The following is a 15,277-nucleotide window of genomic DNA, read 5'->3' on the forward strand; positions in this document are numbered from 1 at the left end:
ATCCACTCTGCGATTTTGCATGTCCTTTAATACCATGCCTCCCTCACTTGGCAGGGATATGCATTTGGTTACCTGTGGTACTAAGGAATCTACCTTAGGCTGAGCGAACATCTACTGACACTCCTGTGCCATCATATAAAGCCGAGCCATTGTCTTGGCTACCTTTAATGATCCTTAAGGTATATCCCAATGTTCCATGACTAAAACACTCACATCAGGATGCCAGGGAAAGGAAGATGACTGGGCTCTCACTCCACTCAGGACAGAGCACGGAGCAGATGGGGGCCTGCTAGGAGTCCAACTTAACTCCCGCAGGGAGTCAGCAATGTACTCTAGAAGAGCTGAAGGTTTGAACAGATGGCAAACCATAGGGTTATTCCCCTGATATAGGGCCACCACTGTATCTTGTGTACTCGCTCCTGCCTCTGACCCTGTATCTCCCAGCAGGAAGGGCTCACTCTGCAACAGCAAAGGCATACAAATAGATCCCTCATCCTCTGAGTCTCTATACGAAAGGTCCACCGTATCCTGGCCAGCCTCCAATACTGAGCCAGATGTGTCCTGGAAGCCCAAGCCCCCTCGCATGCCTCCTGGTGTGCTGCCAGATCTCCCCTAGGAATCCTGGCCATCCAAATAAGCTCACCAAATTCTAGAGAAAATGCTGTATTAGGCAGCACAGCGTCCCCTTTAAGTAACTCCAACTAGGGTTTCTTGGGCCCCACCTTGGGTTTCTACACTCCTTTGCTTAGGTAAGCCGCTATTCTGGGGCTTTAGAAGAGATTTTCTCCCAGAGACAGGCCCTCCAATGTCTCCTCAGCCCTAAAGAACCGAGAGGAGGCTAAGCCAAAAGCTTCTGCCCCCTCCCTATCACATGCTGTGCAACATGCAGCGCAAGGACGCTCTTAAGGCATTCATCCAGTGCAAATTTGGCATGAATCAGGGATAAAAGAGCCTGAGGAATCCATCCCTGTAAGTTTTGAGGCAAAATGAGGAGTTTTGAAGGTTCAGGAGAACTTTGGAAAAAAAATTGGGAAATCTAAGATGGTTGGCAAGGCAGCATTTTGGCACAAAAAGGGCTCTAAAACAGCTTAACTAAAACAAACAACAAAAATCTCAGAAAAGAGGATTTTAGAGGTAGGGACCCTAAAGGAAGGAAACCTTTAAACTAGCTTTTTCAGGACCCCCCCCCCCCCCAATTTTTCTCATAGGCTGTAACAGCCTTACTCACTTGACCTGTGCAGTGGATGTGCTGCAGCCTGCCTCATCTCTAAAAGTAGATGAATCTGGAAGAAGAAATCACCTCAATCCCTGCGTGCCCACGCTCGCAAAAGGAGGTGAGATGAAACATAGTTGGTACCCTGAAGAGCCGCCCCCCCACCCAAGCCCCTATGGCCCAGTAGGCCAGCAAAGCTTTTAGCTTCTGAACTCTGAGCTCCACAAAGGTTTCTGCAGACTGGCTAACAGATACCACAGAGGGCTTGGCCTGTCAGCTGCAGACCTCAGTCTGCTTTTCCTCCATGCAGGCAGAGCTTAATCCCCAATCTGGGAAGCTCTGAGCAGTGAAAGCCACCAAAACCTGTGAAAAACACCCCCCCCCCCCAAAAAAAAAAAAAAGAAAGAAATATACAGAACAGAGCAGAAAGACTCCTTCTGACTCGTGTGTAGAAAGAAAAACTGAAGGAGGCAGCAGAACCTTCTGGTGAAGGAGAAGAAGTTGAAAAGCTGAAGTGGATTCCTTATGCAAAGCTTACAAGCATGGGGAGAATACCCTACATTCCAGAATGACACACCTTTTGCACTAGAACAAGTATTAGGCTTAAAGAACATCTAGTAATATTCTCCCTGAAGTGACACTCATGAATAGAGAAAATGTTCTGATAAGACCCATCACCCCATTCACTTACCCCCCAATCAAAGAAGTAAAACGGAAAAAACTATACAACGGACTACTGGCCACTCAGGCAGCGAAGATAGACAACCAAGTCTCCAACCTATTGACAACAACCCCAGACTACAAGATGTTCAGAAAGGAAATAAAAACTATACTCTTCAAGAAATCCCTTAATAAAGCTTAATACCATGATAAAGCTTAACCCCCCTCTTACCATCCCCTCCCTAACCCCAGATCCTACTTTTCCCTCTCTTGGAAACCTTCTCTGATCTAACGTTGTAACCCTTCTTCCATAACTCTTTTTGTAATCCGCTTTGAACCGAAAGGTAATGGCGGAATAGAAATCTGTAATGTAATGTAATTATTGCACTGGATTCCTTTTACAAGGCTATTTCTGCTATGAAGTAGTACATTACTTTACATTTAAATATCTCAGTGCTGATTTGGATTTAGGCAACTGCTTCCAGCACCAAATTTTGATAAGACACCAAAGTGTTGCACTGTTGATTTACTGTGATTCAGAACTGCTGTTGCACTCCCAATGCTGGTTGCAAGGGCAGTATCAGGTTGAAAAATCTTCAGCAGGGGCCTGGTACTAGCATGCAGTTCAGGCTGTTTTATATCCTAACCCCTCTTCTATGTGAATTTCCTGTTACCATAGAAACCCATGTGAAAGCAAGATTTTCACAGAGCTTGAAATTGCAGGTTGGCTACGAGACCCCATGCTGAGAAATTTTTGACATGTTTAAGAGTCATCCTGACACTCTGTTCTCTAAAAAAAGGACATGTCCAGGTAAATCTGGAAATCTGTTAACCCTATTTAAAATGATTTACTTTCCTCTCCTCTTATCACTTCTCTTCCTCTCATTTTTCATCCCTTCTGCTTTGCATGATTTTCTCTTTCCTGCTCCTCTCCCTCACCCCTCCCACAATCCATTTTTATTCTCACTTCCAGTTAGGGTGACCAACTGTTGGCCATGAATTTAAGGGAGATTTAGTCACGTAACTTCAGCAAATGTTCATGGATTGGATTAAACAAAACAATTCATTTACATTGTATATAATATACAGGTCACAATATAGAATAAAAATTTACAAATCTGCATGTTTGATAGTCATAAACCTATAAGTATTTGTCCGAACTAAGCCCTCTAATAAAGGAGATCCTGGGAAATAAGGGAGTGTTCCCGTGTTCATTCTCAGCCTCTCACTTTATTCCAAGTCTCATTCTGGTGCTCCTATGGTCTTTTTCAGTGTGTTCCAAGTCTCACTCTGATTTTGAGTAAGTCATTTTTGTCAGCTGCAAGACAAGCAGGCAGGCCCTACCTCTTCTTTTCTCCTCTCCTGGCTGCCTTCTGTGTGCATGTGTGTCTCTGTTATGATTCACAGCAGGCATTTATTTCTCAGGCCCCAGACAAAACAGCAACATTAAAAAGGCCACCCAAATCCCCAATAGAAAAGAGGAATATCTGTTGAAACCCAGACATATGGCAACCCTACATGCAGCAGCCCCAGAATTGTAGTGACCCATTATCCAATTCAGCCCAAACTTTAAATCTATTACTGTCCCAGTAACTGGTACATATATCACCAGGAAGGGTCTTTTTCAAATGCATTTCTCTACATTAAGCTACAAGTGCCTTAGGTGCAGAAACAGGCTTTATAAAACTGCATACTGATGCTGCAATCTTGTCTTCTTGCCCAATCTACTGTTTTCTCCTGATTGTGGGGGCTGTGCTGCTTGAACCTGCCTGTAGCAAATGCTACACAGTAAATGCAGAATTCTGGTGGTAGAGAAATTCTGCCCCAAATTTACATTGCACAGAATTCCCCCTAGGACATGGGTGGGCAACCTTGATCTTCGAGGGTCGTAACCCTATTGGGTTTTCAAGATTTCCCCAATGAATATGCATGAGATCTATTTGCATGTATTGCCTACACTGTATTTAAATAGATCTCATGCAAATTCAATGGGGAAATACTGAAAACCCGACTAGGTTGCGGCCCTCAGGACTGAGATTGCCCACCCCTGTCCTAAGAGTATCATTGTCTATGTTTTTCTGTGACTCAGGCCACCCCCACAGCAGGAGAGATGCCCACTCTCTCCTGCTGCACTAAACTACCCGCAGCGACCTGACCCATCTAACCCCCTCCCCCTTACCTCAACAGATAAAATGGAGGGATGTGAACACCCTCGTCCCACCTGCTGCTATGTCATCTAAAATGGGAATTCCCCTCCCCGGTGCAACTTGTAATGTACTAAGGAGGGGCCTGAGGCTCTGATTGGCCCAGGTTGTTTAAGGTCCCTCCCTTCTCTCCCGCTGCATCACAATATAGGTCTTTCTAACAGAGAAGAGCGGAAAGTCGTGGCAGAGAAGAGCGGAGAGTCGGGGCAAAGAAGAGTGGAGAATTGGGGCAGAGAAGAAAGGAGAATCGGGGCAGAGAGCAGGGTGGCAAGAGCCGAGAATAGGGGCAGAGAGCAGGGCGGCAAGAGCCAAGAATAGGGGCAGAGAGCAGGGCAGTCGGAAAGGACCTGAGCGACTGGTCCTCAGCAGTCGCTTATTTTCGATCAGCCAGCCCAGTCAATGTCCCTCACTTTTTTTAGTGAATCACTGTCTGCCTGTATTTGCATGCTGGTCCCCCTCATTTGCATGTGCGGATCGGATCGGGAGAAAGGTTAGTGAATTGGGTCAGGGGTTGCTAAGTGATCAAGACACAATTGGTGTCCTTAGTGAATCTAGCCCCTAGTTCTTAATCAGGCCTTAAAGCCTTTAACAAGCTACTTACTGCAGGGCTACTTAATTCCCGTCCTTGAGGTTCACAGGCAGGCCAGGTTTTCAGGATAAGAGCAATGAATATACATTAGAAGGATTTGCATATCAAAAAAAGGTAGTGCATGCAAATATCTCTCATGTATATTCATTGTGGATATCCTGAAAACATGGTCTGCCTGTACTGTGGACCAGAATTGAGCTATTATATCTTTCTGGAAGCAAGTGCCTTAGACTTTATAATATGCAATCACTCAACCACTCTAATCATCACTTGTCTTTGAATTTAACCAATAGTTGAAAAGACAAACAAGAATTACCGAGTCTTAAAGCAAATGCTGACAATTGGACATTTTGTTATGTACCTAGATTTGACCTTAATTTAGAGGCAATATCACCTTTGTTTACTAGACTGAAATATTTTCATACTCTTACCTAGTATCTAGTGAAAATGTTATATAAAGCTCAATACTGTTTATTCCTGCTTGTATCATTTACAAAACTTCCAATTGCTTTATTATTATTATTGATATAACACAACATACAATAGAAGAACAGAGTCCGTTAAAACTAAGACTGAAAGGGCATACACAGAAAGTTTCAAATGCTATTAAAAGGGGTCTGAATTTTGAACATACCTGTTAAAAGCTCCTGCATGATGACACAGAAACTGTAAATATCTGCTTTCACTGTAATACTCTTTCCAAAAACCACTTCAGGCGCAGACCAGTTATGTAATTGTGTTGGAACTGGGAAACTAGAAAGACTATTCTGTGCTACTCCATCTTTGCTGCAAGACAAACAAAGTTACAATTATATTGACAAGAAAAATAAGTATTTTTATAAATAAAGAAATAATAGATGACAGCAGAAAAAGAACAATTGACCATCCAATCTGCCCAGCTATTCCTGCCCACACAGCAAGAACAGCTGTCCATCCTAGAAGATGGACTATTTGTAGGATATTGCCCCTTAGTCAAATCAGTTCATATTGAGCACCTGAACAAATTCATGTAAACTGTTCTGAGCGCCACTGGAAGAACTGTATAGAAAATTGAATAAATATATAAAATAAATAATTTTGCATCCTCGTTAGTTCTCTGCTATCCTAAGTAGATGACTTTTTTCATACTCATATTTGGATAGATGTGCATCTGAAAAGTAGCTCTCAGTCTTCAGCTGGTGTCTTCTCACAGATGGTTAATTATTTCCCCTGCCCTAGGATAAGTGGCAGGAAATATATGGGGGAAAGGGATCAGGACTTGTATACTGCCTTTTTGTAGTTATACACCACATTCAAAGTGGTTTAAATAAAGGTACTTCAAGCATTTGCCCTATCTGTCCCAGCAGGCTCACCTGGGGCAGTGGAGGATTAAGTGACTTGCCCAGGGTCACAGGGAACAGCGCAGGATTTAAACTCATAACTTCAGGGTGCTGAGGCTGTAGATCTAACCACTATGCCACACTCTCCTCCTGGATTCTGTTGTTCCAATGTATATTACATTACATTACATTACATTAGTGATTTCTATTCCGCTTGTGCCTTGCGGTTCTAAGCGGATTACAAGTTAGAAGACTGGACATTTCCAGTAGCATTGCAGTACATATAATCAAGAATGCGTTAAGTTACAATTGTTGTTCTGGACTTTTCCAGGATAAATTGGTAGTAGATATTAGATAGTGATAGGTTGTTTAGACGAATAGAGATAATATTGTCCGGATTCTGCTGTTTAGACGAATAGAGATAATACTGTCCGGATTCGGGTGTTGCTGGTGGTGGTGTTAGGGTAGTCATGAGAGCATTTTCTAATACTTTTGTGAGGTTATGATGATGGGAAATGTTTTTTGAAGAGATGAGTTTTGATTTCTTTTCGGAATGCTTTAATGTCTATTGATTTGGTCAGTAGATTGGTGATGGTAGTATCGATCTTTGCTGCCTGTGTCGCTAAAAGGCTGTCATATAGTTTCTTTCGTCGTGTTCCTTTGAGAGGGGGGTGAGTGAATAGGCTCTGAGTTCTCCTTAATCTGTGTGAGAGGTTACGGTGTAGTCTGTTGTTTAGGTAGCTGGGTGCTGTTCCATGTATTACTTTGTATAGTAGACAGTAGAATTTGAACTGGGATCTTGCTTTTATTGGTAGCCAGTGTGAATCTAGGTATGCTTTGGTGATGTGGTCATATTTGCCTAGTGAGTAGATGATTCTGAGGGCTGTGTTCTGAACTGTCTGTAATTGTTTTATCATGTAATTTGGGCATGATAGGTATAGGCTGTTACAGTAATCTACAATACTCAGTACTAGGGATTGTACTAATATCTTGTATTGATCTTTGTTGAAGAATTTTCTTATTTTTCTTAGGTTACGTATTGTGAAGAATGCTCTTTGGATGATTTTGTGGATTTGAGACTGCATTGTGCAGTTTCTGTCTAGTTGAATTCCCAGGATCTTGAGTGTGCTTTGCATTGGGTACTTGGTTGTATTTACTTCTAGTTCTGTGAGAGAAGGTTTTTTTTCCCTTTCCAGTAGTAGGAATTTAGTTTTTTCCGAGTTCAGTTTTAGTTTATGACTTGACATCCATTTTTCTACCGTTTCCATTATCATTTTCAGGTGGTTTGTGGATAAGGGGTCTTGAATATTAAAGGGTAGGAGGATAGTTATATCATCTGCGTAGCTGAATGATGCTGTGTTTAGGGCGTCTAGGGTTATGCCTAGGGATGCTATGAAGAGGTTAAATAATATGGGTGATAATGGTGATCCTTGTGGTACTCCACATGGGTTTGACCATGGTTCGGATATGTGCTCTTTTGATTTGACTTTGTATGTTCGTGTTTTGAGGAAGCTTTGGAACCATTTGTGAACATTACCTGAGATTCCTATTGCGTCTAATATCTGGAGTAGTGTGTGATGGTCAACTAGGTCGAATGCCGCAGAAAGATCGAGTTGGATGAGAAGCAGCTTGTTTCCTTTGCTGAGGTGTTGTCGTGCAATGTCTAATAGTGATACCAGTAGAGTTTCTGTGCTATGGTTGGATCTGAATCCAGATTGTGATGGATGTAGTATGTGATGGTCTTCAAGGTAGTTGGAGAGGTGTTGTGCGACAAGGCCTTCTGTTATTTTAATGTATAGAGGGATTGAAGCGATTGGTCTATAGTTTGCAGGATTATCTATAGGACCTTTGGGATCTTTTAGGATAGGTGTAATTATGATTTCTCCTAATTCCGGTGGGAAATGACCTTCACTTAGTGTTGTTTGAAGCCATAGTGTGAGGCTAGCTTTAAATTTGGTGGAAGCTGTTGCTAGTAAGTATGAGGGACAGTTGTTCAAGTCACATGAGGATTTGCTGTATTTTTTGTAAAGCCTGTTCAAGTCTGACCATTGTATCTTTGGGAAGTTTGTCCATATCCTGTCTGCTGGTATTGCTTCATCTGTTTTGGGATTGATTCGTATTTCTTCTATGTTGGTTCTTGAATTGTTGAATGTGGATCTGGTTGTGATGATTTTGTGTTTGAAGTGATCCGCTAATTGGGTGGCTGTGGGAGTTTGGTTTCCTTGGGTGGCGAGAAATGGTTTGGTATCGGTGAGATTTCTTAAGATGTCAAAAAGTATTCTTGTGTCTGGTTTTTCGGTGCTGATGAGTTTGGAGTAGTAGTTTTTTCGTTTTTCCTTCAGTTTGGTATTGTATTGTTTGATTAGGATTTTCCATTCATCTTTGATGTGGTTGTGTTTTTGTTTTTTCCATGACCTTTCTAATTGTCTGCATTTTCTTTTTAGTTGTAGAAGTTCGTCGTCGAACCATTTATTAGATGGTCTGTCTATTTTGTTTTTGTTTTTTATTGGGGCAAGTTTGTTTAGTGTAGATTCACTGAGGGTCCGCCAGCTGTTTATGAATTCTTTGGGGTTGTTGGGGTCGATTTCGGGGTCAACTGTGTTCCAGAATGTGTGAGGTTCGATTTTCGGTCTGAATTTGATGAGTGTTTTCTTTGGGATGGGTTTGTTGTTATTTTGAGCCCAATTGATGGTGAATGAATATTTGAAATGGTCTGACCATAGAGTAGGGTGCCAGGACCCGTTTGAGATGTAGATGTTTTGTGTGTTTTGATTTGGAGATGAGTAAGCTGCTATATCAAGTTGATGACCTTTTTCGTGTGTGGGTTCTGGGTTGAGAATTTGATAGGATAAAGTGTTGAGGTATGAGAGTATATCTGTTGTTTGTTTGGATGATTGATCTTCTAAGTGGAGATTTAAGTCTCCGAGGATCAGGTTATGTGTGGAGGAGAGTGAGTTCTGGAAGATGAATTCTTCAAGTTCTTGTTTTGAAGTGTTCCATTTACCTGGTGTAATGTAGCAAATAAGACAGTTCAGGTTTCCATTGAGTGATTTGTCAGATATTTGGCAGGCTAGCAGATCAAGATAAGGGGTGGAGTGCTTGGTCAGTACGTCGATGTTGAGATTGTTTTTTGTTATGATTGCTAGACCTCCTCCTCTTCTGTTTTCTCGACATACTACTTCAAGTTTATATCCTTTGGGGCAGAATTCTGTGATGCTTGGATCTGACTCAGAGGTGAGCCATGTTTCGGTTAGGAAGAGACAGCCTAGATTGTCTTTGGTCAGCCAATCTTTGATTAGTTCTGCCTTTGGGCTGACGGATCTGATGTTCATATATGCGCAAGCAATTGTAGTGTATTTTGTGGTTGGTGTAGTGGTTGTATTGATGATAGTTCTTTGTGAGGTTTGATATTTTTGTGTGTTTGAGTTAGGTTTTGGTGGGGGTCTTTTTCCCCAGATGGTGGGGATGCTGGCTTGGCTGGATAGTGGGCATGGAGTTAGCGTTCTAGTGGTATGCAGTTTTCTGGTATGTTGAACAGGTCTGTGTGTTGTTGTTAGTATAGGGATGGTTTGTATTTGGTAGCCTGTGGTTTTCCATTTTGCTATAAATGTGGCAATTAGTATGAGGGCAAGAATGAGGTTGTGTGTACGCAGTGCCATTTTTTTTTATTTTTTATATTTGTGAAGATTGCGGTTTGGTAGTTATTTGAGTTGGTTGTGAGAGTGGTTGTATGGGTTGTGTTCAGAGTTCACTGGAGAGGTGGCTGGAGAGGCAGGGGCTCGGCGTTCGGCGATCCGCGGTTGCTGGAGTGGCAGGGGCTCTGATAGAGAGCAGAGACCTCCTGCTTGCACGGCGTCGGGAGGAGGAAGGAGGGACAAGATGGCAGAAACTTCCTCCTTCCTCTGCCTAGGAAGTCGCTGGGGGGGGGGGGAGGCTTTCGGTGGCCCTCAAGGGCTGAAGAAAAATCCGACTCAAAAGTCGGGTTGCGTCGGTGATCCCCGGTGGCTGGAACGGCAGGGGCTCTATGAGAGAGCAGAGTCCTCCTGCTTGCACGGCGTCGGGCGGAGGAAGGAGGGACAAGATGGCAGAAACTTCCTCCTTCCTCTGCCTAGGAAGTCGCTGGGGGGGGGGGGAGGCTTTCGGTGGCCCTCAAGGGCTGAAGAAAAATCCGACTCAAAAGTCGGGTTGCGTTGGTGATCCCCGGTGGCTGGAACGGCAGGGGCTCTATGAGAGAGCAGAGTCCTCCTGCTTGCACGGCGTCGGGTGGAGGAAGGAGGGACAAGATGGCAGAAACTTCCTCCTTCCTCTGCCTAGGAAGTCGCTGGGGGGGGGGGAGGCTTTCGGTGGCCCTCAAGGGCTGAAGAAAAATCCGACTCAAAAGTCGGGTTGCGTCGGTGATCCCCGGTGGCTGGAACGGCAGGGGCTCTATGAGAGAGCAGAGTCCTCCTGCTTGCACGGCGTCGGGCGGAGGAAGGAGGGACAAGATGGCAGAAACTTCCTCCTTTCTCTGCCTAGGAAGTCGCTGGGGGGGGGGGGAGGCTTTCGGTGGCCCTCAAGGGCTGAAGAAAAATCCGACTCAAAAGTCGGGTTGCGTCGGTGATCCCCGGTGGCTGGAACGGCAGGGGCTCTATGAGAGAGCAGAGTCCTCCTGCTTGCACGGCGTCGGGCGGAGGAAGGAGGAAGAATTATGCAGTTTTGAAAATGTCACGAGCAGAAAGAAAACAATGTGAGCTTTATAAAACATTTTCACTAACCCCCCCTCCCTCCCCCCTTTTACAAAAACGAAGCGCAGTTTTTAGCACCAACTGCGGCGGTAAGAGCTCCGACGCTCATAGAAGTTCTATGAGTGTTGGAGCTGTTACCGCCGTGGCTGGCGCTAAAAACCGTCCTACAGTTTTATAAAAGAGGGTGGGGGTAAATAGTAGTCAAAAATATGTAAAGATTTCAGCAACAACCGCTATTATAGCAAAGTGGGTTAACAGGGAGTTAAATGAAGACAGGGAATACTAACTTGGTGAATCAGAAAAAAATGAAAATCCACCTATATGCAGAAAACATGAGAAAGGAATGTGTGGATGATGACAAAGTTAAGAGAGTTCTACACATTATTTGCAGAGACCACAGTGCCCTTTTAAAATGTTGCTCTTTTCTGAGCTACACAGAGATAGTGAACTCCAATTGGGCCTACTATCTTTTAAAGAGACTGACTACATACAAACCAATTTGCCCATGTCCCCCCTATCAAAAAATATCCCTGAACTTCCCACACTTCATCAAAACTTTCTCCTCCTCTGATACCCCCAATCTCAACTGCCAATGCCACCCTCAACACTCCCACTTGCCATCCATTTTGGTACCTACTGGGGGTCTTCATTGTATGTAGTTGGGAAGGGGGGAGGGGAGGAGCAATCCAGGTACTTCCTGACCTGGTGATGCCTCTGTTCAAAATGACCCCTACATTCCCCTAGAGCAGGGATGCCCAAAAGGTCGATTGTGATTGACCGGTAGATCGTGAAGGCAACACGAGTCGATCGCATTGCCTTCGCGTTCTACTTGATTCCCAAGAGCCAGACGGACCCAAAGCATCCTGTCGGTCATTGTGCACCTGGCAGCTCCTCTCACTACCTGCACAGAACAGCACCAGTCAGTCAACCTCCCTCCCCTCCCCCCATCCTACCTTCTCTCAGGGATTCCCAGGCCAGCCCTGGAGCTTTCCCCTCTGCCACGGGCCGCCCCACTGGAAGTAGGAAGTTTCATCAAGTGGGGGGGGGGACTGGGGGTCAGGAAGCAGCAGAGAGCACGAGCTCCGGGGGGGGGGGGGGGTCGGTCGCGAGTGGCCTCGGAGACGGCAGTGCAAATGGTGGAAGCGGGAGGAAGGACGGATTCGGGGTGCGGGGGGGGGGAATAGAACCAATCGAATGCTTGTTTGCACACTTGTAGACGTTGATAACATCGGTCTGGCTTCAGCTTCATTGATGTCCCCGGAGGGAACCGTCCTTGCAAATACATGCAGAAAACTCCCGTTCCGTGCAGCAGTTTGCAACAGGTAGTGTTTGTGACTCCTAGGGGGAGGAGGGGAGGTGGTGGTTTGGAGGCATTGGTCCCCAATGGTGGCGGCGGTTTGGAGGCCTGTTCCCCGATGGCGGCAGTGGCTTGGGATCATGCAGGAAGACAGAAAGAAGGGGGAGCAGGGAGACAGAAAGAAAGCGGGCAAGGAGAGAGAAAGACAGACAGAAAGAAATAGGGGCAGGGAGACAAAGAAAGAAAGGGGGGACAGGAAGACAGAAAGAAAGGGGGCATGGAGAGAGAAAGATAGACAGACAGAAAGAAAGACTGAAAGAAAGAAAGGGGAGGACGGCAGGGAGAGAGGAACAAAAAGTTGGTGGAGGGAATGAGGTCTGGAAGCATACAGCAGGCTGAAAGAAGGGAAGAAATATTGGATGCACAGTCAGAAGACTAAAGTGCAACCAGAGATTCATGAAATCACCAGGCTACAAAGGTAGGAAAATTTATTTTATTTTCAATTTAGTGATCAAAATGTTTCCATTTTGAGAATTTATATCTGTTGTCTATATTTTGCACTATGGCCCCCTTTTACTAAACTGCAATAGTGGTTTTTAGTGCATCGTGGTTTTGAGCGTCGAGAGCAGCGTGGGGCATTCAGCGCAGCTCCCTGCGCTAAAAAAACCTATAACGGTTTAGTAAAAAGGAAGGGGGTATATTTGTCTATTTTTGTATAGTTGTTACTGAGGTGACATTGCATAAAGTCATCTGCCTTGACCTCTTTGAAAAAAACCTGCAATATAAATAATAATTAACATTTTCTATGCGTACAGTGTGCTTTGTGTTTTTAAAAAAATTTTTGTTGGTAGATCATTTTGACTTGGTAATTTTAAAAGTAGCTCGCAAGCCCAAAAAGTATGGGCACCCCTGCCCTAGAGTAAACTTGCAGTACTACCACTGTGAGTCAAGCTACCAACTAAGGCTATGCTCCCTTATAAGAACACATTATCAACCATACTTACTATTCCTGGGATGCATTTATCCACTTCACACCAATCCTCCCAGGAGCACTATTTACTTTTCAAATTAATTATTCGTCTTTTAGAACAGCTTCAGTGGTGTCACTCAGTGCTCAAAGTAATCTTTCATTGCATCAAGCTTTACACACCCACCTCGTCATCAGCCTTTTATCAATTTACACTCTATTTCATCTTTCACCACAAATCTTTTAACTATATCAACTGCTTATCAGTAGAAACATCTGTTTTAGAAAAAATTAACTTCTCATTTTAAGGCTTGTTGTCCGTCAGACTGGGGGAATGTGTCTAACATGTTTTGCCAAACTGAAGTGGCTTTATCAAGGATTTCCCCTGCGAGAAAGGACAAACAAATGCAAAAGTCTTTCTTTACCTCTATTTACCATATCACTCACCACTATCACCTTAAGTCACTACCTGAGTGGGTAGATCAACACACAAAGAGGAGAGTGGTGAGTGCCTATCAGACAACCTGTAATAGCAGTCGGGTGATATATGTAATTGAATGCCCATATAAGCTGGTGTAAGTGGGGTAGGGTTACCAGACGTCTGGATTTCCCCACACGTCCTCCTTTTGAGGACATGTCTGGGGGTCTGGACGGTTTTTCAAAACCTGGCACTTTGTCCGGGTTTTGATAGCGTTCTCAAATTGTGTCGGGCAGGGTGGATGTCCACACATGCACACATTCCTTCATAGAAACATAGAAATATAGAGTATGACGGCAGAAAAGGGCCGGCGGCTCAACAAGTCTGCCCACACCAGAACCCTCCCTCCCGCAAGTCTGCCCACTTAATCAATACGAACCCTCCTCCCTGGGATATCCATCTTTTGGGCATAGCTCTGTGGTGTCCCCACCTGTTTGTCCCATTGACTCTTGAAGTTGAGCACGCTACTGGCCTCGATCACCTGGCGTGGAAGATCATGCCATCGATCAATAACTCGTTCGGTGAAGAAGTATTTCCTGGTGTCACCATGAAATCTTCCCCCCTTAAGTTTCAGCGGATGCCCTCTTGTCGCCGTGGGACCCTTTAGAAAGAAGATTTCTTCCTCCACTTTAATGCGACCCGTGATGTATTTGAATGTTTCTATCATGTTCCCCCTTTCTCTGCGCTCTTCGAGAGAATATAAGCACAGTCTGGTCAGACGTTCTCCATAAGGGATGTCTTTCAGTCCTGAGACCATCCTAGTGGCCATTCTCTGGATTGACTCCATTCTCTTCACATCCTTTTGATAATGTGGCCTCCAAAACTGGACACAGTACTCCAGGTGAGGTCTCACCATGGCTCTGTATAACAAGAGCAGGCAGCGGGGGCAGGGGCTAGGGCGGAACTGGGGGCAGGGTTAGGGCATTACAGGGTGGGGATCAGTGGAACTGGACAGGCCTGGGGGCGGGCCTGGGGGACCAGTTTTTCCGATTGAAAAATCTGGTAACCCAATGTGGGGCATATTAGGTTAAATGAACATAAATCGCATCTAGTTGGGAAGTGCTGCAGGCCCCTTTGGTGCAGCACTGGTCTGACAAGTGTCATCAGGTGTCAAGACTTAAAATGGAGAGTTATTGATTGTGTAAAGATGGGTAGGGAGGGTGGCAACTATGAGAAAATATTAAATTTAAGGGAACAGTTCTGGATTTTCACTTTGAATACAGTAGCTCAAAGGGGTTTAAATTGTGAAATTGAATGGAAGACATTGATTTAACCAGGTCAGGTCTTTGATTGGTAGGAGGGAAAATACATTAGAAGCATACTTTCATAAGAGTCGGGGGTGGAGCAGGGCCTTTGGATTGTCCAGAACTACGGGGATAATCAGGAGGTCATGGCAGCATAAGGCCTCAGGCCCCTCCCCGGTGTATCCCAAGATGCACCGGAGAGAGGAATACCCTGTTCAGACTACGCAGCAGCTGCGGTGAGGAAGTCCATCTCCGTGTTCAGGTAAGGGGGAGGGGTGCAGCAGAGACAGGGGAGGGGGTCACTACTAGTCACGGCAGGTAGTTTAGTGCATCAGGAGAGAGTGGGCATCTTTTCTGCAGTCGGGGCATTGTCCGAAAGAATCCTGACTGACTTGCCCATCAGAAAGGGCTGGAAGGCTAACAAAGCCAGACGGATGGCTCTGATCTCTAAGACATTGATCGACCAAGAAGCCTCCTCCGTGGACCAGGTGCCCTGAGCTGAGTGATCTAGACACTGAGCTTCCCAACCGAAAAAGACTGGCAACTGTGAGCAGCACCGTCCACTGTGGCTAGTCCAGACTC

General features: G+C 44.8%; 1 protein-coding gene across 6 annotated transcripts in view; it reads right to left on the reverse strand.

Annotated features, from left to right (window-relative positions):
* The window catches only part of TEX14 (testis expressed 14, intercellular bridge forming factor), a 311,576-nt gene that overhangs the window by 158,186 nt on the left and 138,113 nt on the right, over positions 1-15,277 (reverse strand). For all 6 annotated transcript variants that reach the window (XM_033922951.1, XM_033922948.1, XM_033922949.1 and 3 more), the window contains one exon: positions 5,301-5,452. In XM_033922951.1, the coding sequence (XP_033778842.1) occupies positions 5,301-5,452 (152 nt within the window). The remainder of the gene's footprint in view (positions 1-5,300; positions 5,453-15,277) is intronic.

The sequence above is a fragment of the Geotrypetes seraphini genome, chromosome 15, assembly GCF_902459505.1.
Source record: "Geotrypetes seraphini chromosome 15, aGeoSer1.1, whole genome shotgun sequence".
NCBI classification, from domain to species: domain Eukaryota; kingdom Metazoa; phylum Chordata; class Amphibia; order Gymnophiona; family Dermophiidae; genus Geotrypetes; species Geotrypetes seraphini.